The sequence below is a fragment of the Agelaius phoeniceus genome, chromosome 16, assembly GCF_051311805.1.
Source record: "Agelaius phoeniceus isolate bAgePho1 chromosome 16, bAgePho1.hap1, whole genome shotgun sequence".
NCBI lineage: Eukaryota > Metazoa > Chordata > Aves > Passeriformes > Icteridae > Agelaius > Agelaius phoeniceus.
In genome coordinates this window covers 7,690,712-7,716,982 of record NC_135280.1, presented here as the reverse complement: position 1 = coordinate 7,716,982, position 26,271 = coordinate 7,690,712, and the positions used below count along the sequence as shown (strand labels likewise).

At 41.0% G+C, this 26,271-nt stretch overlaps 1 protein-coding gene across 1 annotated transcript; it reads right to left on the bottom strand.

The window, feature by feature from the left end:
• Positions 1–240: 240 nt before the first annotated feature.
• PDILT (protein disulfide isomerase like, testis expressed) lies at positions 241–25,486 on the bottom strand. Its single transcript, XM_077187043.1, is given in 14 exon segments — positions 241–381; positions 2,093–2,182; positions 4,670–4,851; positions 6,219–6,339; positions 7,612–7,809; positions 8,764–8,889; positions 9,817–9,927; positions 10,513–10,650; positions 12,425–12,558; positions 15,437–15,643; positions 23,561–23,782; positions 23,909–23,963; positions 23,966–24,068; positions 25,470–25,486. Coding segments are annotated over 14 exon segments (1,773 nt in total). The 3' UTR covers positions 241–312.
• Between the last annotated feature and the right edge of the window lie 785 nt (positions 25,487–26,271).

The window sequence follows — 26,271 nt, the reverse complement described above, 5'->3', positions numbered from 1 at the left end:
TGATTTTATGTCTTGGTCTGTTTGCCGTGGCATACACACCTTTCTAAAGAAGAGCAGTTTTATTAATAATAAAGCCACTGTTTAAGCAAAATTGACAGTATTTTAAGAACCCCTGAGAACTGATCCCAGTAAAACTAGGAGTTAAATTGGATTCAGAAGAGAAGTCACACATAACAAGCCATGGATACTAAATTCTTTACTTTTATTTTTTTATTCAGCTCTGTGTTCACTTGAGATGAGTCATTCTTCCATTGAGCTCCTTCCAGGAAGGATTCCCCACAATCCTGAGAATGTTTCTCTTTCTCTGAACTATTAAAGTTCTTTCTCTGTTATTACAGTTTCCTTTTGGCTGAAATCCTCTTTGATTCCTCCCACAGGATCCTTTTAAAAAAGGAAATGCAAGAGGAAAATTGCTTATTACAAATGTTCACAAAGACTCTAGTAATTCTTTAAAAAAAATAAAAGATTTTAAGATTAGTTGAAATGCAGTTTTTCATCTTTTCCAACTAAGGAACTTGAGGTCTCATTAATGAGGTCAGAAATAGTACAGCTGTTGCTAAAATGCACTTTGTTTTCAAACCTTTTCACTGGTTTATGGCAAAGCTTAGATGGAGCTTTATGTGAAGATTTAATTTGAACTTAGAATACCACGTGTGCTGATGGACACAAGACTGTGTTTCTTTGGCAATCTCAAAAGAAATACCCTATTTATCCTGTTTGTGTGTTTGTGAATGCCCTGAGGTGAGGATGAGGAATTACTTCAAGAGGGGAGTTCATATCAAGCACTGTACTGCAAATGGTCTAATACTGCAATCTTCTGGGAAAATGTGGTGGGTGTCAGGTAAGGGTGGAAAAGTGAACAGATGAGAAAATGCCAATTACTTACCCCTTTTGCTACACAGAACATGGTTTTGAGTGGTATTTTCTAAGCTGACTTTTTTTACTTATTCTCTTATGTGAAATAAAGCATGAAGGAGAGACAGCAGAATATACAGAGCTCAAATATTGCATGTAAAAGACTGTGTAGAACTCAACATATCTGCTTGAAACACAGTACTAAGGAACATGCAAAAGGCAGATATCTGGTGTGGGCTTTGGGTATTGGAAAGAAGAATTTTGCAGTGATTGGGTGTCTGGTCCTGCTCTGCAGCCTTCTGTGTCCCAGTACTAGCTCAGTCATCTCTCTCCAGCAGTAACTGCACATTGAAGCACTGAATGCAGGAGAAAATCAAAGCCTCTGGTGGAAATATGTCTGCAAACTTAAAACTGTTTTTCCACCCACAGCCAGTTTTCCTACCAGCTGAAAAGAGTGTTAAAAACAATTGCTATCCTGTGATCCCACTTCATGCTGGGCAGAAAGGGCCCAGGATTCTTACACTGGCTGGACAGTGTCTCCATTTACATGTCAGGAATTTTTCTGTTCCCTGTAGTTCTCTGTGTGGAGCTCAGTCACATTGCTCACTTACCATGTGTCTTTTTGCAGTGAAGTGTCTGTGATTAAATAACAGGCAGCTGTGGGACAGCAAACACTTCTCTGGTCTGATTTACAGTGCAGAAAAAAGGGTCAAGGAACTGACAACAATCACAACCAGACTGCTCAGAGAAGGGACATCCTGTGCTCTCAGCTGTGTCCTTGTTTTAGGAGGAAGAGAAGCTGCACTGAATGTAACAGAATGAGGTGAGCAATGGGGATTTGAACAGCTCTAACTCTGACACTTAGCTGGTGCTTTGTTTTTTCCAGCTAAAAAATTGTGAGCCAGTGTTGCTGCACACCTGCCAGGGTGCAGGCTCTTTGTGCTTGCTGCCAGGGCTGGTGTGTGACTCAGGGATAACACCAGCAGTGGGGATGAGGCTTTGTGTGACAGGAGCAGGGATGGGAGTGGGTGTGTGCCTGCCAGGCTGTGCTACAAGGCTGCGGCTGCTGTGGGGATGGCACCAGCCATGAGCTGGTCTGAGCTGCTCAGAACCACCCCAGCCCTGGCCCAAGCAGGGGACCAGGAGGGTGGCTGGGCTGCAGCCAGCTCAGGGATGTCTCACAAGCTGGGAACCTGCCTGCCTTACACTGCAGGTCAGGTCTGGATCAAATGCCTACCTCCTCTCCTGGCTCTGCTTTGGTCTTTCTTTGTTCTTCTAAGAATTCAGAAAATGCCTCCAATGTGTATTCCCCAGTATAGGCCACCTCCTGAAAAAGAATTAAAGTTAAGTACGTAACTCTGTACACAAAATTTTGGACATAATGGCAAAATGGGGTGGGGGATTTGGGTTCTTTACACTGACCAAACTCTAGACTTTTGTGCTCAGTTTAGAAAGCAAGGACAGAGGCACAGCAGGTTCCAACATTATATGAAAACTGAGTGTAAAGAAGAATATGTATATTCCTTAGAAGAAAAGGATTTGGATAAAAATCAACCATTATTTTCTGGTATTAGTTTGAGATCCTGCCAGCTACTGACATCAGTGGGGTTTTTCGTGCTTAACAATAAACATTGGTAAGATATTCTGAAGAGCAGAGTCTTTTAAGTGTCCAGCCATGCTATTCAAAACTGTTCAAAGATTTTGATGGAAATTCAAATTCTGGAATGGTTTTGAAATGCACTGTTGCACAGCTTGAAAGAAGAGGGTGAAAATGAGCAGTGACATTAATTTTCTCATACTTCACCTTAAATTGGGGATTTCCTGAGGATTTTCTTCTGAGGAAGTTAATGAAAGAAGTAGTTTCAGTGTGTCTAGGCACCATAATATATTTTCAAGTTTCCTCCCCAAAAAACCTTTTCTCTCTGGAAGTATAAAAGGGTTTTGCACAACTTTTTTCTAAAAAAGTTGTAGAAGTTCGTGTACGTGACACTGGGAATTGTCTGCTGTTATCTGAGTATTTAGAAATAGGTGGAGGACTATTCTCAGCTGGGTTGAGCTCACTCCCACTGAGACCAATAATGTTGTGTTACTTTATAAGGGCTACTCTTACACCTGATTTGAGTTCAAAGGGCTGTAACCAAAACACCTCCACACTGGTGAGTTCACTAAAATTGTACACTTTTTGTATACTGAAAAATTTCATTTTAATATAAAGTGTGGCAGCTTTGAAACTACTTTTTAATGGTTTTTACGTTTGTAAATTTAAGTTTCTCGAGAAAGATTATTTTATTTCTCCAGAGGCAATTAACATTATCAGCTGAGTCTTGATTTTTATCAACTCTGATGATGGCTGGAACCCCAATTTCTCAGAGCCTGAAGATCTGTAAAGCCAGAGGAGCAGCTGATTCCTGCAGTGGTTACTGGGGATGTGTGTCAACACTTTTCATTACACTAATCTGTGCATGGGAGTATGTAAAAGTTCTTTTTCTCACTTAACCCGTAGAAACAGACACCTGCAGGAACCTGCAATGCCAGCCAAGTACAAGATGAAATCTCTGCACTTGAGGGAAGTAGTGCAAAAACATGATGCGCAAGGAAGAACTTGAGATTTCAAATACCCTTTAATTCCAGAGTATTTTTAATTATGATACAATCCCTCAATAGTTAATCAAAGTTTTTACTGTTTTGGGGCTTTTTTGTTTGTGTATTTGGGTTTTTTTGCAAAATTACATTTATTTTGAGCATTTAAAGGGTTTCTGCTTTTCTGCTAGAAGACTAAATGTGTGAGCGTGCAGGACTGCAGTTCAATTCATCAGAAGTTGTGTATGCACATCTGAGAGGAATATCTCTCAGAGATTAAATGAGGACATGGGTAAATGTCTCAGAATTTAATTTAAGTTTACTGCTAAGAAGAAAAATGAAAAGCTTAGTAATGCCTTAATTATAGTGGTATCTTTTTATTTTTTTTCACTTCAGCGATATTTTCTTTTTAATTAGATAATCTACATAGATGGAGAATGTAGCTATTTAATATTTTTTTTTTGCCTCCACTTTCAGCAGCATTTTCTAATTATTGTGTAACATAGCTGATTGATTAGGTAGCATATTGCAAAAATCATTGGTCTTGACAACAAATACTTATTACCAGTGGAGGCTGGGATACCAGAACAAAGTAAAATTACTGGCTTAAATGTACAGTAGAAAGATTTTGATTTGTGTTTTGTGAAAATGTAGAGGAAAATAACAAGAGCAGTACCAACATTTTAGAGACATTTATCATACATGCTCTGGAAATAACTGGCACAAGTAGCTCTTTGAGAGAGCTTCTCCTGTCATGGTTTGAAGTAAAAAGGCACTGCAGTCATTGGGAGGTATCTGTAAATTCACTCCAAGCTGAGACTGTTGCTAGAACCCAACAGGCTGATTGGAGATGGTTAAACAGCAGCATGTGGTGCCCTGAGGACTTGTAGTGCAAGTGAGTAAATGATACCTGAAATGAGACAATAGAAGGGTTTCCCTCATATATAGGTTGAGAAAATAGAAGGGTTTCCCTCATATACAGGATGAGACAATAGAAAGGTTTCCCTCATATAGAGGATGAACCAGTAGAAGGGTTTCTCCATATACAGGATGAGACAATAGAAGAGTTTCACCTCTAATTCAGGTTCTTGACAGCAATGCCTACTCAGAAGCCAGTGCTGAGCAGAAAAGACCAAATCTTTCCTAGTGACAGGACTCCTTTCTCCCTGTGACACCTGTGCAGGCACAGCCCCCTGCTTTCTGGGCCTCCCCAGTCTCTCCCAGAGGTTCTCACCTGGTGATGGGACCCGGCAGGGAAGAGCGTGAAGAAGGGATAGCGGTCCAGAACCACGGCCAGGATGTCATTTGCTGTGACATCAATCTTTGCAATCATTATGTCTTTGTGGCTTTCATATTGCTCTCCCAGCTTATCCCAGACTGGCAGGAGTTTTCTGCACTCATGGGACCAAGGGGCATCTGCAAATTTAAGGATAAAATTATAAGGACACAGAAGTGCATGTGGTGGTGCAGTCACCGGGACCTATCTAGCCCTTCAGGTTAACAGGGTTTGTGGTAAATATCTGCTTGAAACCATTCGCCCTTCATGAATTTCACATTTCCATGTAGTGACAGTCATTCACTAACACATTTCTGATAGCAGTGCTGCTTTAGCTCTCTTTAGCCTCTTATGACTGTAACAAACACAGAACTTGGACTACTTTGCTGGAGGGGTGTGCCAGATAACCAGTGCAACCAATCTTAAGTCTTGCATCATTCCCATGTTGAAATACTTGTCAGAACGACAAAATACTTCCTGCATAGTAAAATTAACTGTGCTATGCTAACAAATAAACTACACTATGTTGACTCTAGAAAGAGGAGTTTGAGTCATGGTGCTGTTTTGACTCAGCACTGCACTGATGCAGGTCACCAGAAAAGCAAACTGCTGAGAGCTGTGTGTCCCTTTAAAAAGCTCACAACATAGTTGCCAATCCCTCAGTCAGGAGAACAATGCTCACACTTGGTTCACACAGAATTAAAATTTCAGGAGCACTTGACTGAATACAGTACATTCCCTGGCTTTCATTTCCAGAGGACTTGGTTCAATTCTTGCTTAGCTCATTCAGTTTGTTCATGATACTGAACTGTAAAAATTACTTGTGTGAGTGACACAGCTGCAGCCAGCAAGGAGGGGGGCAGGAATGTACTACCTTTAGGGATTTCTGGAATTCAGGGCAGTACAGCTAGTTGTCTATACTGCTGTTAATGCTGCATGTTTGCTTTACTGAAGGAGCTGAGGCACAAACTAATCCCTGCTGGCTGGTACAAGGATAGGGCAGAGGTTTCTTGCTGGAAAGAGTCATGTAAGGAAGCCACATCCCTTGCAGACAGAGGAGGAAAAAAAGAGTTACAATTTCCTAAACCACAATTCCTATCTGGGATTTAATCCTGGAGCATTATAGTCAGACAATCTCAGTTGACTCTCCCTCTGCCCTTGGAAGACAGCCTGGTTCATGCTGTGCAACGCGCTTCAGTTGTACACCACGATGTTCCAGTGCCCTCTTGTCTTTCAACACAGAGATTTCAAATGGCCTTGACCAATATTTACTGAAGAGATGCAGTGCTACTCAGTGCAACACTAAGTCAGCAAAGGTATCAGAGCATTTCCACAGCTATGACACAAATTTTTCTTCAATTCTTTCCAGAAACACTAAAAATTCATCGAGCTCAGATTCTGTAAAGTGCCAAGATTAGTTTTGTACATTAAGTATGAGCTTGCCTTTTTTCCTTCCAATTGATCATGTTATAGAGGTTTAAAATCTGAATTCAACAACAACACTTACAAAACATAACAAATACACTCATGGTCTTATTGAAGATGATACTGTTGAAATTCTTCCCAACAAGCACTTTGACAGGCATCTTGTCCCAGTCTTGTGGAATTTCTTCACTAGGGAGATGTTGCTAAGCAGAAAAAGAAACATTGCTAGAAACATTGTGAAAGTGCAGGGAACATTGAGAAACTGGCTCTAGCTCAAGCTAATGTGAGTCTGATGGGACATTACCTAATGTGCTCTGTTACTGTCTGATAACTCTTTTCTATCATTACATCCTGGTCAGCCATGGTTCCACCTTCTCTCCCTTCAGCAGGAGCTGGGATCTCACACCCCAGGGTAGTTGGTGCTCAGAACTATTTGTCCCTCTCTTGAATACAGACTCTGTAGCAGACTGTCTGAAAATGATCCTTTGGAACACAGTTGTATTCCTTGTTCTGAATTCTGTTCCAATGTTCAGAAGCTGGACTACTGAACAGTTTATGTGTTGTGGGTTTTCAAAAGTGATGTAAAACACACCAGGAAGTGTTCATTGCTGCTTAAATCTCTGCCTTCACCACCAATCATGGTCCCCACATGACTTCTACAATTTCCAGTGCAGGAGCTGGGAATTTCTCTTCTTTAACACCATGGCACAGTAACAGAAAGGCTCATGTGCTCCATGGAAGCAGATCTTGGTAAGAAAGAGGCCACATCCCTTCTGCTTCCATCCTTCTGCTCCCTTCCAGCACTAAACACAGGCTCTACCTACTCACATTTCTTAAATTCTGCCTGCTCTCATACTGACTGCTTTATCTTGTCTCCCTGTAAATCGCCCTGAGGAGCACTGAATAAGCACAGCATTTTAATGCATTTTTCACATGAGTATGATGGTGCCTCATTATGGCAACAAATGCTGTATTTACCATTGGGAATGATCCCCCTGGGAAAATTCACTTTGCTAAACTTCCTTTAAACAAATACCAAATGTTAATCCCCTCTGAAACCGTCACTTTTTGATTTACTGGATTTTCCTGTAACCTTAAAATCTTTTGCAATGATTGTTTGCATCTCTCCCCAGCGAGGGAAAGGAAATATCTTCATTATAATATTGGAAAGATAGAGGCATAGGGAGGTTTTAAACCACTCAAATAAAACAGCTGGCATCAGTTAAAATATTGGGCATAAATGATCAATCCAGGATTTACATTGGAGGACTTGTAGTCCACCTCAGTTGTTAAATACAGAGGGATGCTCAGTCAACAGCTGAAGATGGTAGAGGAATGAATTAGGGTGAAAGTAGATTAATAAACCAGTGATCACAACAGGACACTATTCTAATTTAAAAAGGGGGTGCTCTGCCAAGTTTTTGCTGTGTTTTAGCTGGTGTAGTAGAGAGCTGTCTCATTAGTAAAGGGCATACCTTTGCTTTTCCATGTAGGTAGCTCTGGCAGAATTCTCTCAGGTTCTCCACAGTCACCTCATCTGCAGGCATTTTGTACCTGGCCTCGCTGGTGAGGTTGAGGATTCTCACAGCAGGAACATCAATGTCCCTGATGCGGAAATACTCAAAAATCCGTCCATTCCTTGCTTCATTAGTGTCCACCCAAACAAACAGTATCTGGTGATAAAGAGAGAATCATGCACCTGGTTGGGCCTTCCAGCTTTGGTTTAGCCATTTTGGAGAAATGGATTGTGGAGCTTGGCAGTGGGCAAGGATCTAACCTTAAATTCAAGGAACTGTGCAGGATCATTTTTGGTCTCAGACCAAAACCCAGAAGCTCTGTGGACTTTATTACACCTTGATCCTAGTTAATAACAAATGCTAAAGCAGCCAAAAGTGCTGAAGCTTTTCCCTCTGTCCCTTCACGGTGCTTTGCTATCACATCTTTCAGTAACACTTCTAAATTACCTCCCAATGTGCTTATTACTCTTCTTCATAAATCTTAACAGGACAGAAGAGCTGAAAGACCTGTAATCCATATATATTTACCAATATGTGATATTTTTCTACAAGATGATTACTATTCTTCAGTGTCTCATGTACCTGGAGCAGGAGTAGCACCATGGAAAACCAAAATACTTGTGTGTATACTGCCTATAACTGTGTCTATACATGCAAACACGTGGCTGCAGGCAAGGCTATGCACATACCTTGCAATATTCCACAGGTTTTGTAGCTGCTCCAGCCTTTTCTTCAGGCAATATTATGAGATCCTCATGGTATTTCCTGGTAGAGCCAGAAATTGCCAGAATTTTTCTAAAACTACCTTTGGCTGGAAGTTGCTCCCAGAAAATTATATTTGTAAAATCTGAAACAAGCTAATTTGGAGCAGCCAGAATTAGTACTCCTCTTTGTGGTCTTTGTGTTTTAAAGAATCATTTCCAAGTGAAGTTTATCTTTCAGCTTGTCCTTAACAAATTCAGATAATTGTTACTGAAACTGTTTTTAAATGCTTTGGTAGCGTTAGAAGATGGACTGACAGCAGTGTATTTTTACCAGTAATATTGGTGAGTGGTTTTCCACTGATCTTTTGGCACTCCTATTTGCAAATCTGGATTCAGAGTTACAAACCTTTCCTCTGAATTGTGCAGCAGCAGACTGGTAGTTTTCGTAAATCTCACTGAATGTCTCCGAGTTCATTGGGGTGAACAGCAGGATGTGATTTTCAACAGGGACATCAAAAATCTTCACAGATGTCTGGGAAACAAAAGACTCAACATCTGCTCCACTCTTTGTAGGCAGAACAGTGAATCAGAGGCTCAGCATATCAGTATCCCTAGGCTCTGCTATTGCAAATTTTACTTTTTAAGACTCAGTTCCCAGTCATTTCCATAACCAGTGGATTTTGTTTCATTGTTTTAAAGCAGATAAAGTAAGAAGAATCAGCAGCTGATGAGGGTTGGTTTTTTTTTTTCCTGTTCCAGGAAAAACCACATAGTTATTCATAGATTTTTACAGTCTGAAGGGATTGTGATCTTTAGTCTGACCTCCTGTACAAAACACACAGAAGAATTAATGCTGAAAGTAAAAGCTGGTGTTACCCAGGGAGGCCCAGCTGCAGCAGCTGTGGGGGCAAGACCTGTCTGGGCACTTCCTTCCCTTCTCGTGGCATCAGCAGCTGGTATCTCCTTCCCTGCCCAGGACTACCTTTCTTCTCATGCCACCCTATAAACAGAGGCAATGGGGTGTCCCCCAGGCCAGCAGGGATTTCCATGGCTTTCCATTCCTACCTGCACTAGCAACAATTACTGCTGGTTTCTTTCCTTCTTGCCTTGGCCCAGAGCTCCCTGTGGCTGTGTTGGGGAGGAATGTTTGGAGCCAGGATTAGGGACTGACCTTCCAACCCAGCTTAGCTCAGAACTCACTGTTCCACCAGCCACTCCTCCTCATGACCTTCCAACACATCTAGGAAACACCACCTTGCCAGAGGGAAGCATCATTTGGCCTGGGTTAGACCAAGAGCTGGGTTCTGCTGGCATTTCTAGGTGTGTTTAAGAGTTGCCTTGTCAAACAAGCAAAGACAATTCCCACTCCCTAAGGTGCAGAGTAGCTCCCTGGGTCTCTTTCTGCATGGATTTCTGTCTTTCTCACATAGTTTTTGCTAACACAGTGAAATGCACATACCTCAATGTTATATTCAGTGACCAAATCCAAGGTGAAGGTTTTGATTAGCCTTGTCAGGCCCAGTTTGCTCTGCCTACCATCTTCAAGCACTTCATTATGCACAGGTTTTCCCTGGACAAATAGAGAAGTTTGTGAGGTTGTTGGCCTTATCAACTATAGGAACAAAATGACAGGCTTTAAAAGCAAGAGTTTTATGATCCTGAGCCACTGAAATTCCATAGCTTGTAAAATGATTGTCACAGCTAGATTGCAGAACAAGATTACAGCTAAAATTCAAGGTACAGCTGACAGTTTTAATTTGTTCAGTAATGTTGACATACTGAAAGATCTTTCCTACATCGATACACACTATCTGTGAGATATGCTCACTCAGGAAATCATTGGTCTTACTACTTCCTAGTCTAAATATTGCTGCTACTCTCTGCAGTTTTGGTTTCATTGTTGGCCACTTCTTCTGTTGTAGACTGGAAGAAATTTCCTGGTCAAAAGCAACACACAAAAAAAGAGGTGAATCTGCAAATCTCACTGAACTTTGGCAGCAAATGTTGATTAGAATGCAGATTGGAAATATCCAATATAATCTATATCCAGATCCTTAAGCATAAAATGTATATATAACCTGAAAAATTCCCAAACTGCCTTTCCAGAGCCCACAGATGTCAGCACACCTTACCTGCTAGACTTTTGTACTCCTACCTCCTTAAACACAACGAGAGAGTTCCTTTGGACACCGTAGTTAGCACAGACATCCTCACTGGCTGTCATCCCAAAAGGCATCTCTGGCACATCTCTGGCTGTCTCACAGAAAACTTCCACACTGTCATTGTGAAGTTCCTAGTCCCAGAAAGAGTATTCATTAAGACTTTGCCCTACATCCTGCTAATATGTGTAGGAGTTAGAGCTCCAGGTGAAGCAGGCCCCTAAAATCTTGTGAAGTAAAGAGCCAAGAATAATTGTAAAGTGGATAATGCTTTCCAGGATTACCTCTAAGGGGGGATCCCAGGAGTGCTGTGGCACAGCTTGTGCTGGCTGGCCTGGGTCAGCAGGGATGGTGGGGGGTCCCCTCTGTCCTCCCTGCACTGATCTCATCCTCCCTGCCCTCCCCTGGCACTGCCACCCTCTGCAGAGCCTTCTGCAGGCTGGGAGGGATGGTGCCAGCTGCTCCCTGCACAGCTGGCAGGAGGTGAGGGATGGCAGGAGGGCTCTCTGCTCACAAGAGGAGCTGACTGGCACATCTGGGGCTTGACTGAGTGCTCTTCAAGGCAGGGACCTTGACTCCTGCATCTGTCAAATAGTCACTCTGCTGTCCACCCTCAAACTAATAGTAAATAAGCAGGATGAAAGGCAACAGCACTTCCAGATTTGATTTAATCAATTATTTCATGCTAGATGAATAGTAATTTATATGCTGAGACCTTCCAACACATCCTGGCACTCATATTTGTGAGCAATCTGTGAGTAATAGAAGCCCAAATACAGCTCTTAATTTCCTTGGACACTGTTTTGTTGGCTTTTACCCATTAAATTTCTGACATGCCCTAGCTCAAGCTCATCTATTGTCATTTCAGCCCTGAGCTAAACCAGTGTCCAGTCAAACACATCTGCAGGCAATATCTGCTATCAGTGTGGTTCAGGGAACTCTCTGGCATCACTGTGATAGAAAGAGCTTCTCAATTTCCCCCAGCACTGGAAAACTGCCTTCCTTCCTTCCTAAATGGCTGCAAGCAGATTGCTGCAAAGCAAAATTCTGGGCACTGAGCATTTTCACAGTTTGTCCTGTTATGTTCTATGTGCTCACCAGCTTTGTAACTATGGGGCATTTTGGTAATGAATCCTGTTTTCCATATCCACAGAACTTGGACTGTCTGCTGTAGCCAGCACATTTGGGATATTATCAGTTCAAGTATGAGTCCAGACATTGTGTTTTTAACTGGGCAGAGAGATATCAGAATAAAAGTCACTTTAGTTAGAGAAAATCCTTGATTGAATTTCCAGATATTAAAGATCTCAAGGACACATTGAAAAAGCAGGAAAAAGCTGTTCCTGTTTTATTCACTCTGACAGCATTTCTACTGACTGTTGATCACTAGCACTCAGCCCAAATCCTAGGAACCTTATTCTGCTCTGGAAAATGGTAGAATTTGCTTAAGAGAGGACTACGTGTGTTGGATCCTATACAGTGGGAATACTTTATGACTTCCTATCCATGCAGATTTGTCCTTCTTCACATCAGGAAAATTTGGGGGAGATTGGCAGAAGGCCTTTCTCTGAGGATGCAGGAAACACTGCTGTGACCAGCCAGAGCCGTGCAGACACTGCTGGAGCACCCTGCTCTCAGAAGCAGATCTCAGGGTCTCTGTGCCCAGGTACTGGTTAAGGAAATGTGCTGTGGTGTAAGATTCCCTTATTTCTGCCTCTGCTTGTCTAAAAGTGTGAAAAAATAGATAGAGACTGTTAAATTTTATTTTTCAAATGTGGAGAAAACGGAGGGTCTGCATTTTTCTGGTGAGTTCTTGGTCTTTTGGATGTGTGGGCTCTGGTGGTGATAGCAAGCAGTACATCCCAAAGCTGGAACAGAACCAGCCTTTTGAGTTTTCCAGATAATTACCCTAAAGAAGCCAATCACTGCTAAATCACCAGCTTTTATCATGGCTTCAGCCTGATCAGTAGAGTTGATTAAAACAGTGCTAGGTCCTGTTCTTCTTTTTACCCATGTAATAAAGGCTGAGGCTTTTCTGACTCCTGTGGAAGGAAAAGAGAGTTAAAATGAAAATCAAAATGAACAGCAGGAATTTCTGTGCAATCTGAACAGAGGCAGTGGAGGTGCAGAGGGATGCTGAATACAAATGGACTTGGGCTCCTTAGGATTGAGGTCCAAGCTGACTGAGAGGGGGTTTGAGGTATCCAAGTTCAACCTCAGGTTCTATCACCATTTAAACTACTGTGACTCTAGAAGACCAACAGTGGATCAGTACAGCTTTTTCTGAGACCTCTGCAAATGGTTTTATGTCCAGTTAAATGATTAATCACACATGGAGAATAGAGATGAGGAAATTCAGACAGGTAGGAAACCTGTCCTGCAAGATTTCATGTGTCCCAAAATCACAGTAAGCTATAAAGTGCTATCGACCTAAGGTTTAATCCAGAATGACTTCAAACCAATTGCAGATTTTATTGAACTGTTTGTTCAATTACATTAGGTGCCAAAATTGTTCCTTTGATGCTGCAGGAGGGATCTGATAGGCACGGAGACGTGTTAAAATTCCTCTGTGGGGCCATAGCATCACTTCAGTTTAGACATAAGAAACAAAGCTGAAGTGTCAAAGTTGTCATTTAGTTCTGGATTGTTCCATCTTTTGGCTTCCAAATTACTACTACCAGTTTTTTTATAGTCAAGCTGTTTATTTGGTAAATTGTCCTAAGCTTTCAGAAGTTTTAGAGTATTGAATCTCTTTAAAAATTACATTTTTAAACTATCATGTTTTCAGAGGAATTTGAGGCAAGAAACTGAGGCTCAGGCCATTAAAATCTTAGCCCTTTCATCTCTGTATGACAGACAGGCTTGTTGGACCAGAGTAAGGGTTAATTAAAATCATACATTAAAAAGAAAAAGTTAAGTGTTAGAGTCAGGATGTATGGTACAAGTGGATTATCAGAGATGCAAGTCCTGATACTGTGCATTTTAGCAGTCACACAAGATCAAAATTGAGTCAGACTGTTTTACTGCCACAATTTTGCAGCAGACAGCAAAGCAACTAGTTTAAAATACTTTCTTTTCTTTTTTTGAGTGAAGCAGGCAGTCATCTGCTCTGGAGTGTACAGGCTGCAGAACAAAGTGCAGAGCAGTATCTAGTGGCCACATAGTGCTTGACTTCTGCTGTCTAAAGGCAGAATTGAGGTCTTGTCACTTATGTCAGTGCTCTAACCCCTAAGAATATTTTCTATGTGGTAAATCTTTCTATTGAGTTCCTTTACTCAGCCTGTGTACTGGCGAATTTCTGACCTTGCAGTTGTGACTGATGATTTCACAAAGCCAAGAATTTGGCTTTCATGTTATGTCCATTGCCAGGGACATCATTCAAAAATTCCATCTTTCATAAAGAGTTTAATTAATTTATTTGTTTAAGTAAGGTCTGCAGGTTTTTTTGGGCCATGAATTATGTACCAAGTCCTGTATGAGAAGTCACTGGGTGGCCAGTGCACATTTCCAATTGCCAATGCTCAGTGGCTGAAAAGCCAAACGTGTATGTGGGGTTTTACTCAGTGTTGCACATAATCATTTACCCGTGAACAAAATGTAATTTAAGCCATTGTTGGTGGTACATGTGCTCCAAATGATTGGTGCTGAATGCCTTGTAAAAAGCACAGAGCAGCAGCCAGTTTCCCAATTCTTGCATCTTGCTAGAAAGTGTGCCTGAAATAGCAACTCTCTGCTGCAGGGCAACCGTGTGTGTGCTGTTACAATTCTCTGTACTCACTGTTTCACACCAGAAAATCTGTCAGGTTTACCAGTTTAAGAGAGGTTTTCTTGTCAATGCTGTAGATTTAATCAGAGGCTGAAGGTGGGGGCTTTTGCTTTCAGGCATCAGCCCCTCTAATAGAAGTTCAGTATGGCACATCACGCTTTCGGTGGCATTTGTGCAGAGGCTGCTGTTTGCACAAGTCTGGGTGCTGGGAACTTGGTAAGAAATTCAATAGCAAGGAGGAGCAAGTTGCTAAAAATACTGAAGATCAGGTTTCAGCAGGAGCCACTGGGGGCTCAGCAGTTAAAGATATCTTAGCACTGGGTTGTGTACAAGTTCAGGAGGGAAACTTTGGGTTCCTTTTTTTGTTCGTTGTATTAAAGTTGTGACTCACCTCACCTGTATTTGCTGAGTACACCAAGAGGTGCTTGACCAAATCAAGCAATTTTTATCACCTCTGTAAAAGTTCATCATTTTATGAAAAACATAACCTTCCTTGAATGTACTAAAAGTGAACAAAAATGTTTAATAAAACCTGGGTTTCTGGGATTGCTCAAGTCTGTGGTTGCCTTTGCTTAATAGCTTTCTGTAAAATACTTCAAATTAATCCATGTTTTATTCTAAGCCACATATGAGCTCCCTCTGATGGCTAAATGGCAAAATTATTTTCCTTAGCTTAGGAAGTGGATCTGTATGTTAAGGAGCCTGTGAATTCCCAGTTCTTTGTTAGATGTAGTGTTGCTCCAGCCTGTTTCTGTAGGCACAGTGCCCATGGGAATTGCAGTGGATCAGCAGAGTAATGGAGCAGTTTAGGGACCCAGTTCTTGTTTGGCATAACTCATTAATGTTTATTGTAATAACTGGGAGTCAGTTGTCTTGTTGGGGCAATTCTGTACTTGGTGGAATAACACCAGTAATTAATTTGACTCTGTGAACTTAATAGAGAGAATACTCAGTTATGCCCTTGGAAGATGAATTCAGATTCAAGTTCCTGCATTGGTACAGAGGCAATTACATATTTAACACCATGGGCCAAACCAGCTTCCCACCTTGTGTATTTTTATCTGAGCATCTGTATTTTTCTTCTCAGCAGGGTAATAGATGGGTACATCCTGTCATTACAGATCATTATCTTATCAGTGCATGAGACAGTTTACCTTTGCAGTCTATGGGATCTTCCCTGCTGCCATTCACAAAAAATTTCACAGTAGGAAAGGCTTGAATATTAAATTCTTTTCTCAAGTCATGTTGGTGTGTCACATCAATTTTGCCAAACTGGATTCTTGGAGCTTCTTTTTTAAGCTGTCGTGCAGCCTCAGCAAATTCTTCAGATAAATTCTGAGAAGACTGAGATAAAGTAACATCTGGAAAAGGCCAATCAAAAGCAAATGGGTTACATAAGCCACAGTGTGAAGCTTTCTAGTGGAGGTTGTTGTGTCAAGTGCTAGCTGGAGGGTTTGAATAAGTCTTCTATAACTCAGAAGTAAATGAGGGATTATATTTACTTCTTTGTATTGATGCTGGTTTTTCACCACTCCAAATGTCCTTGAACCAATCACGATGAACAACCAGCAACATTTCGATATTCTTCTGTTGGGAAAATATGTGGAGCAATTAAAAAGTAATTTGACTGACTATGCTGGATATGAGTTTAAGAGAGATGAAGGATAGAGTTAAATATTGCTCACATTAGGACTCAATGATCAGCACTTCACTGAGGCAAACTTTTGTAATGCAGAAAGTACTTTACTAGATGAGATGTGGAGGAGGGAAAGAGAGGAGCAGAGTGTGGTGTTTGAAAGGTGTTTGAAATATTTTTCAAAAATGCATGTTTGAAAGGACATGTATTCCTCATGCTGTCCTGTGTGCCAGCCCTTCCCCAGCTCAGACGGCAGCTGTGTGTTTGGTGGAAGGAGAGGGGCCATCCTAGGCTGGGCCCTGGAGCTGTAAACTTATATTAACATAAAAAAGGACAAGAGAAGGAAAGCAGGCACACAGACTGCTCTGCATTCCAAGACAAGTCAGAGATAAAGGCCTGGAGCTTTATATTTTTGCAATTTGGGTTGAAAAAAACCTGAATTTTGATTGAAATTGAGATACTCTGTCTTGTTAAATTTCTTTAATTATACAGAACAAAATTTTTTTCTTTAGATTAGGCACATAAAGTTTTTTTGTTTCTTCAATAAACTTTGCAAATAGGAAGAGATGAAGAACATGCAGTTAAATTTGGTTTCATAAAATTGTTTGTTCTTTTGTGTATATATGGGTGTTTTTCTGTATACACATGTTCAGATATATAACTGTACAAGGACACCAAAGCATAAATGTAACAAAACAACTGTCTTTTGTTCTTTTACAAATAGATGTGAAGACATTGCCCAATGTGGTTATACCCAAAAAGTAAATGGACATTTCTGTAAGAGTTCTAATACATGAAAGATAAATCCATATTCTAACTCAGTGCTGAGTTACATTCCTTGCATTATTCATCATTATCCTTGCTCTGAATCCCAGCCATCAGTCATTTTCTTCCACCTTACTGTTGCAGCAAATGTGAAGATTAGCATCAAATAATGCTATTTTCTCCAAATATTGAAGTGATGGTGCTAGGAACTTCCACATCCAGTCACAGACAGACCCATCTTGGCAGAGGCTCACAGAACCCTGCACTGGAAGAGCTGCTCCAGCTGCTAATATGCCAAAGGGTTCCTGTTAGTAGAACAGACTTAGAGTCTGCTCAGGGGACACTCAGATACCATGTGATGAAGAGAAGGTGCTTCTCTAAATAAAGTAAATAAGCCTGAAGACAACAGTCCAAACCCAAATTGTGCTCTAATTGCCTCTAAAATTAGTGTTTCATCAAATAAGGTTATTATGATTTTTCAAAGAAATTTTACCCAAACTTTAATATTTTATTTCCAATTGATAAAAATGGTCTTGTGAACCTTTCCCTCATCAGGATTGTAATTTGTTATCTCCTAGCACTAAAAAAAGGGGGAGAAAATTATCTCCAGTTGTACCCGAATATGCTCTAGAGACAACAGCAGAACACCTGCAATTCTGACCTGTCAATGTAAGAAATTGCCTGTCTACCCTATAAAAATACTGCTGCTTCTAGGGACACTGAGTGTTGAGCCTTTATGAAATATTTTTGCTGAAAATGACTGCAAAGGTGGACTATTCAATAAGACATGGAGTACTTGCAGTGCAGTTTGAGAGTGCTGATACACAGAGACTGCAGGTGGCAGGGCTAGCCCAGAGCAGTCACTGGGCTGTCCAAGAGGGAGGGTGTGTGGCCCTGGACAGAGCAGTAAACCCCACAGCAAACCAGGATCCAGCAGCTTTCAGCTAATTCTAAGTCAGTGTTTTACTGAATTAGCTGACTTTACCAGAGGCAATTTCAGTACAATGATTTTTTTTTCCTAATAACCTAAGGTTGCACAGCTGTTTTACCACAGCTGGGAAAGTGGAAGCTGAAATGCTTTTTGCACAATGAAATAAGAAAGGGCAGAATAAACTGTTGGTGAAACAGAAGCTGAAGTTTCACAAATGTAACAGAAATATTAAGCTTAGACACTAGACATTTAGGTAAATTGTCTGGGAGGAAGAGGGTGTAGGATCCATTTTTCTCTGAAATATTTTAATTCCAAACAGATATTTTAGCAAAGATCTCTTTTCACTGAATGGCCTGAGTAGTCAGAGTTGCAGCTAACTAGGAATGTAAGCAGCAGGCTTAGATAATGAGAGTTGGTGGAGTTAGTAGCTCTGTGCTGCAGCTGGGAGAAGTGCATGACTCCTGCAGTCAGAGACAGGAGAACTTGAAGTACCATTAACCTGCTAACTGTGAGACACAAGTTCAGTGAGTGAACAGACAGATAAAAACTGTTTCCTTGGCTACCCAGAAATCATGTGGAAACATCCATCATGCACCTTTCCCCTGCTTTCCTGAGTGATTAGACTCCTCTTCAGCTCTCCATCAATTCCTTTTCATTCCACTCATTCTCTGTTTGCCTCCCAGGTGCTTTATCTTTCAAGTCGTTTGAGTGTTGCAGGAAATCATCACTCCTTTTCTTTGGAGCCTTTTCTTGAGTTTTGTTTGGCTTCCTCTGGTTTAGATTTTTATTGACACCGATCACTTCAGGCCATGGGATGAGGAAGCAGCTGCTGGGGCTAAGGTGGCATCACAGGCTCCAAACTCGAGGAGCATCAGCAGGGAACAACAAAGCAGACATGGATAAGAGGCAGCAGAGCTGTGACAAGGTCACCAGGGAAGGCAGTGTGGGTGGCAGGACACCTGTGTAAACCAGTGTGCTGTGCCACAGCTGCCAGAAGGAAGAGGCCCTCCAAAGGCTGTCAGCTCAAGAACAGCATTGTATTAACAACGGGAGAATGTTTCCATATCAGTAGTTTTGTAAATAAAAACAAGGATAAAGTAAGGGTTTGAAAATTAAAAGTGGGAAGAGAACCAGAAATCCTGTATTTTGACTCTTCCCTCTTCAGTGCATTGACAACCTGAGTAAGCTGCTACTTCTTTTTCATGGTGCAGTTTACTAAGCTAAAATATATTGAAATGTGGACAGATAAATCTTTTGCTGACACATGAATGTGTTTAATGACCCTATAGAATTCCTGAAGTGGTTGTACATAGAAGCACAATGAGTTAATTTTCCTTTAGCTAATTGCTGGTGTCCTCCAATCTCATTATTCTGTCTGAACTGGTGCTTTAGGGATTGCAGCAGTCATTGTGAATGTGCCTGTTGTCCTGGCAGATACTGATTTCCTGGCTGTTAGTTTCTGACATGGTCACAAAACCATTTCAGCAGTCCCATTTCTCATCTGTGCAGGCTGCTTTTACAGTTGCACTACAGATATAAAAATTTCTCTGTAGAAGAGTCTTGAGATGAAGGATAGATTCACATTTAACCTATCAGAGTAGAAGGATGTTAATCTTGCTGCAGTTGCAAGCTTGCTTGTGTGACCTTGAATTCTCCCCTTCTCTTCTAGAGTGAGATACAGCCATAACCTCTGGTGCTGACCTCTCTACTTCTTAACTGAGGAAATTTGAGATTTCCTTCTATGTAAACACCAGGGTCTATTCTAAATTTGGGTTAGTGCAAGCATTCATTAAAATAAGCATGAGAGAGACACCTACATGAGGGACCCATGCTAGTAAGTAATTCTGCTGCAGGTAACTTCAATTTATTCTTCATAACATCACCTTCAGCTTTTGTGCCTTAAAAAGGAGATGTTTGTCTTCAAGAGTAACCCTCATCTTGCCTATTAAATGTCATTATCTTAGTCCCAGGTTTTAGGAATACTGTGGCTAACCCAGTGCCTCACTAGATGTACAAATGTTCTGCTAGAAAAGGCAAACATCACCTTCTCAGAAATGGGAGCGTGCTTAGCACACAAAGCAGCAGCACAATGTCTGCACCACTTGTGTAGTTGTCTTTAGGTTATCCCCATGTTTATTTAGGATCTGAAAACTTTTCACTGGAAAGAACAGCAGCAGGCATTCTCAGAAGCCTGGGGAACCAAGCATTCACTGGGGTCTGTGGTTTTCCATGAATTCTTCTGATAAGTTGGAGGAAATGGTGTTAGCGTGTGCTCTGAAGGCTGTGCTTTTGGCAAGTGTACAAACTTAATTCTCTCTGTGATAGGCATATTTGTTAGAGTGATTGAGACTTTTTATGGTGCTTATTTGCTTTTCTCTGCAGTGAAAGTCAACAGAGGGACTTCTATTCAGGCAGTGTGCAGTGTAAACACTGAAACTCTCCCATGCAGGCAGCACTGATCTAAGGCCTACCTCTGATCTACCAGATCTCTGCTGGTGACGAGTGCTCTGAATTCCCTGTGCTCAGAAGCATTCGTGTGGAATTAAGATCAGTTTAGTGTGGACTGGGGGATGCCACAGCCTGCACCAGCAGAGCACTTTCAATTGAGTGCTGAGATGAGATGCTGGGCAGGACTCACACATTGCTGGGTGATGCTTGCATGGTTTTCAGGCATGTTTTGTTGCGCAGAAGAGCTGGGATGAGAGAGGAAGAGCGCTGGGTTTCTGGGTCAATGCTTTGTTTTCACACTCAGTGCTTGCCCTGTGAACTTTGCCCAGCTCCAGAGGGATCCATGCATTGCCTGGCTGAAAGTCAGCATGTATTTATAGCAACCCTTCCTGAAGGAAGGCAGACCTGGGACACTGTCAGAGTGGAACTGGCCAGTATTAAAAGGGCTTGGGCGTCACTGGGTAGAAAACGTCAAAGCCAACCTCACCTGACAAATACTGTGGGACTGGTAAGTAAATAACATAAAGCAACAGGGAAAGGTTTTCTTATAATTGACAGGTGATCTAAGGCACAGTCTTGAATGAAAGTTTGTAGCTCAAATGTTTCTGGTGTTGGTACAGCCCCAGAAAAAATCCCATCTTCTGGGAAGCCTGGGAGTCCTTCCCACTCTCTGTCTCTGTGATCTCTAATGAGTCAGGAAGAAAAAGATCTCAGGTCTCACATTCATTCTGGATTTCTGAAGCTAATTCCTGGCAGCCTCACAGATTTCCTGGGTGATCTGGGCAATATTGTTTTCTCTCACATTACCTTAGTTTCTTTAATAGTTCCTTGTTGGTAGAGGTTGTTTATTTAGATAGACTTTTTAGGAGTAGGATATAAAGGATATAGGCTTATGGCTTTTCTGTACAGGTCCCATCACTAGTCTCCTTGTGCTGTGGCAATGAAATTATTACAGCAAATGAATCATCTCATTCAGCATCGTGGAGTCAGGTTTCCTACAGCCCAGGGCAGTGCCTCACTGCAGGACAGTTTTTCACTGCCCCAGAGGCTGTTCAGTGCCATGTCTCCAAAGGGAGCTCTCTCTATAGAGATTGAGGCCAGTGATTTCCAGATCATGGACCAGTGCTGTGGAGCTCATCACTCCCGGGAGTGAGTCCATCATTCTTGCCAGGGACCGTGGATGCCTTGATGGTTGTGGGGGAAAGGCAATCCGTGAGTTTTCAGTAAGGCCTTTGAACCAAAGCAGAGAGTGATGAGGATCACAGGAGTAAGGTGTGTTTGGGGAGCAGAGCCTCATCTCTGTGTTTTGGAAGATGTGGTGGGGAAGGGAAGAGTCTGTTTGTCCTTCCCTTCTGAAGAAGCCAGGTGTGAGGGTGGTGGGAGATCAGAGAGGTCCAAGACTGCTCTGAAGGAGGGGCAAGGAAACCTGGTTAGACCCCCACATCCCTGGAGTGCCCAAGTCACTGAGCTACTCTGAACAATTCTTTCTCCATCTCCTGTCTCTTCCTGAATTTTTTCATGTCTGTTTTCTACTCATACTTGGTTGCAATCCTGAGGGGTGTTGCAATATCTCCCTGTTGATAATCTCTGCCAGTACCAAGAAAGTTTGTTTACAAACTCTCCTCTGACCTGGTCACTTGGATGCTGTGCTTTGAAACAGCTCTTACAATACAGAATGACTAAGGGTTTTTTTCTGGTAAGTTACTTTTTCATCAAAATTGTGCATCTTCAGAGAAATAAAACAGTACACAACTGCAGATTGAATTTGGCAAATAGCTTTAAATACTCCACAATTAGTAAACAAAATCTTCCTAAATTTCAACACTTTCAGAAGTATCTAAAAATTTAAAACACTACATTTTAAATAATTTTCTAATGTGATTATTCTGAAAGATTAAAAACACTTGAAGATTTATAACCTTGTTTCAGGATTAATGAAATGTTTGGCATGATCCAAACATATTTTGTTTCCTGAGTCTGTTAGTGTATTTTAGATTTTGTTGTTGAAAGTATAAGTGTTTTCATTTCAGGTTGACCTACACTACATCACTATTATTATTATCTTTATTGTCTTCATTATATTCTTTATTTATGTTATGATCAGTTTTATTGTTTATTGCTATACTATTATACAGTATATTATATATTCATATTAAAGTTAAATATTTTATTCTATATAATATGTTATTGTTGCTATTATATTATGTTGCTATTATATTATTATATGTTATACATTATATTTTATTATATATTTATTTTTTAATTTTAATTTTTAAATTTTATATTTATTTTTAATTTTTTAATTTTAAAATTTGTTGTTAATTTTTTTAATATTTTATTTTATGTTTTTATTTTCTTTTTATTTATATAAAATATTTATATTTATATTATGTTATATTATTATTATTATTATATATTATATTTTATTATAATTATATATCAGCAGTAAAATTCACATTTGGTAGTGATGCAAAAGACCAAATTAGATGCACTTCTGCAAAATTAGGATATTGCCTTAATTTTGAATGTCCCTTCCAAATATGGAACAATTTGGGGTGTGTCTGGCACCTGCTGCCAAAGCGGGTCAGGTTTGGCAAGTGTTTGTGTAATTTAAGGTTAAGGGGACGTGTGCACTGAGCTCAGGGAGTTTGGCTCAGCAGAACAAGGTGAAGCCCAAGCAACAGAAATAAAGATTTTGCTGCCTTACGCTGATCAAAGGGTTCCTGCTAACAGCAAGCTGCTGGCCAGTGCAGATCCCTGTTTGGGGCATGGGAAATTATATATATTATATATATAAAATAATATATAATATAATATATAATTATATAATGCAGCATCTGAACTTTTAGATGGGTAACATCACAAGGATCTGCCTCTTGGCTTTTGCCTTTGTGATGTACTTGATGCCCAGCCTTTTGAATAACAAGGTTAGTTATTCAAAAACCCCACCAGGTTTGTCCCCCAGGAGGAATGAACATGAACCTTAAAAGAAGGACCACAAACCTGCCTCTACCTAATCAAGCGCTCCTTTCGGGGAAAAAAGAAAAATATAATGTAACTACAGATATCAAAATATTGTAAAAAGACAACCCCTAAAGCCCAAATGCTCACAGAGGAGAGATGGATCCAAAAAATCTCAGACAAAGTGCTGATGAAAATGCAAGAGGGAGAAAAGCACTCTCTGATTAACTTTTGTTTGGTTGGGGTTTTTTTTTAATATGTTTTACCCATCACTGCTGTGAAACACACACTTGCAAAACTAGGCTGTGGAAGCAAAGAATGCCAACTCAGCACTGTCTTATGCAGCAGACTGGTATTTAACCACCCCAAAAAAGAATAAATTACTGCAGTTACAATCAGAAATAGATACATAGAGGAAACCAAAACAAACAAGGACTACCAGGGGACAAAGCAATGGTAAAACAAGCATTCTTGAGTGCCCCAACATCAGCCATTCTCTGCAGAGCCACCAGGGTGAGAGGGGAAATGGATACTCACAGAATTTCACCAGGAGGTATTTGGTTTCCTTCAATGCTCTGTCAAAGTTGCTCTTTTTCAGCAAGAGGACGTGGTTCTCCTTCTTTATTTTGGGGAGCTTGGTTTTCTTTAGCTTTGCTTCACTTGGGCTTATGCTGTCTGCTGCCAGGAAGCCTGTGAGAAACAGCAATAGAAGAAGGGAAAATGGATGTGTCTTCATCTTGTCCTGCCTTTATCCAGATACTGAGAAAGAAAAAAGTGAAGGAGCATTAAGCAGTAGGGTTTGCTGCTGAAATGTCTGCAGCTGTATCAGCCAAACCAAGAGGCTGATAAGGCTGATAAGTTTACCGCCAGTGGAGCCAACTGCACCTTTCCATGGGAAAATTAAATTAATTAAGTACTTCCTCATCTTTAGTAGTGGTTGTGGGAGGTGGAGAAGTTGGGAAGAAGTATGGGGAAGTTGGGTTTTCTGTGTTTGAAAATAAACAACCCAGGGAGAAGGTGAGAGAGCACAGGAGGAAACACTCGCCTGCAGAAGCACCCGCGGGTTCCAAGTGTAATTAGACACCCCTCTCTTGTCAGGGCTGCAGACAAAGCAGCAGGTCAGGTACCTGGGACAGTATTTGAGGGCTGCTCCTCTGCCTAGTGTCTGCTTGTCTCTTGCACTTATGGATCTACTAATTGTGGGACTGAGAGTGTGCTGAAGTCACGGGAAAACTCTCATTTCTTTGCACAGGTAACTTTAATGTCTGTAACTCTTTGATGTCTTGTCTGTGAGGCTCCCTTCTGTACTTAAGAGCCAAGTTGTAGCTCAAGTAAGCTACTAATTTGTGGTTTAAGCCAGATTTTGCCATTGGTTTTCAGTGGTAACACAGTTTTCTGTGCAATAAATGAAAGGGGCTACATGTACCAATTCATCCTTAGGATTGCAATCAGCTGTGCATGTGAACTATGAGGCCTCCCCAGACAGCCATTTCAGAACACTTAAAAAATATCTTACAGAAATATTGAGGTACTGGAATTCCTTCAATTTACCATGGAATTATTTCTGTAAACACCTGCAGGTCCATAGTTGTAGTAGAAATATCTTTGACCCTTAAACTCTGATAAAATTTGTGAACTTTACCCCCAGAGCTGTAGCTGGTAGAGGAGACCAGGCATAGCATTTCAGTGGCATGAAGGACAGAGCTGACTTGAAAACAGGTGGGTCTGGATTAGTAGAATCAAGAAGAAATTCCTTCAAAAATTACTCTTCTTCTTGGGGAGTAAGAAGTATTCTTAGCACCTTGTGCCTTTAGTAGACTTTTTATTCAGGAGGGCATCACTAAAAAGAAGGAATGTTCATTATGGGGGTTGATGTGGTAGCCTCCATTTTCTGTGGGTGAAGGATCTTGAGGGGCATATTGCTGCAATTTATTCTGTTTTCATGCCTGCTGTGAGTGGGGCTGGGTTTCCAGCAAACTCTTTTCTATGAGGCTCAAAAGCTTTGTGTTGTAATGCACCTTGAGATGTGTTCCATTAGTACTTGCAGAGCGTGCCTAATGAAATCAGGAGCTGTGTATTCAGGCTGCTTGCAAGATAAGATCACATAAATACAGATTCAGCAATCAGGTACTAAAGGAGAAAAAGAAGCAGAAAGATAAGAGTCTCCCATTTGACTTTGTGGTCTCTTTCTCTTCATAACAGCTCCTTTTCAAAGATGTCTTTCAAGCAACATACGAGTAAGGTTAAAAAGCATCTCTCAGAATTGCAGGTTAAAACTAACAAGGCCTGTTTGAGCTGGGCAGGCAGTGTTTAAGCTCAGAACACAGCCTAAGGCTCCCAGAACAAAGGTAGGATGGCAAAACAATTTGCTGAGAGAGCTGGTGTTCCACTGTCTGCCACTAAAACAAATAACCATCAACTTAAATCCCTCCTGGAAACCTCCTACCAGGAAACAGGCTCCATCGTGGAGAGGGTTGCTAACCTCTATGTCCTGAAAGGAAACTGCAGAAAAAGGAGGATCATACAACACTCCATCCTGCCAGGACAGATTTGCAATGAGGAAAGGAGTGAAATTTAGTGGAATTGAACTGGTGGAGAACAATGTTTTCTTTTAGACACAGAGCAGATAAGATCACATTCTGTGCATTTCTTCATCAGTGCTACCTAGCTTTGGCTTTCTTTTTGTGCTTTGTAGTTTGAGACCTGTGGGAAATCTGCCCTCTGCAGAAGTCACAGTCCAGTCAGCAGAAAACACTGGATTCAGGATCAATAATATTCTAGAGCCTTCTGCTTAGTTACCACTCACACCATGTGGCCAAGAGTCATTGAGTCCAATATGTGGCCAAGAGCCATTGAGATATGCCTGACATGTGCACCTTCTGTCTCAGTTTCTCTGGTTTGCCTCACAAATGCAGTGATTTCAGAGTGATACCAATTACTGTTATTTGTTGGCATTGAGCACTGGAAGCTCTCACGACACCTACTCTTGCAATAAATAATGCAAAGGTGAAAGTAAGTGCATAGAATCCCTGGGAGACAGGTATGTGCTGCTGGCTGTTAAATAATGACAACATCATGTCACAAAAAAGTTTAAAAACAAAGCTGATTTCATAAAATTTGGGGGAAAATTCCCTTAGATATATGGGTACACCCTTAAGGATTTAATTACACTCAAAACAAGTTTATCTGATGATTCAGCTCCTGTGAGTGAAAATGCAGTTTTCTAGACTTTCAGGGTTGGCCTTTAA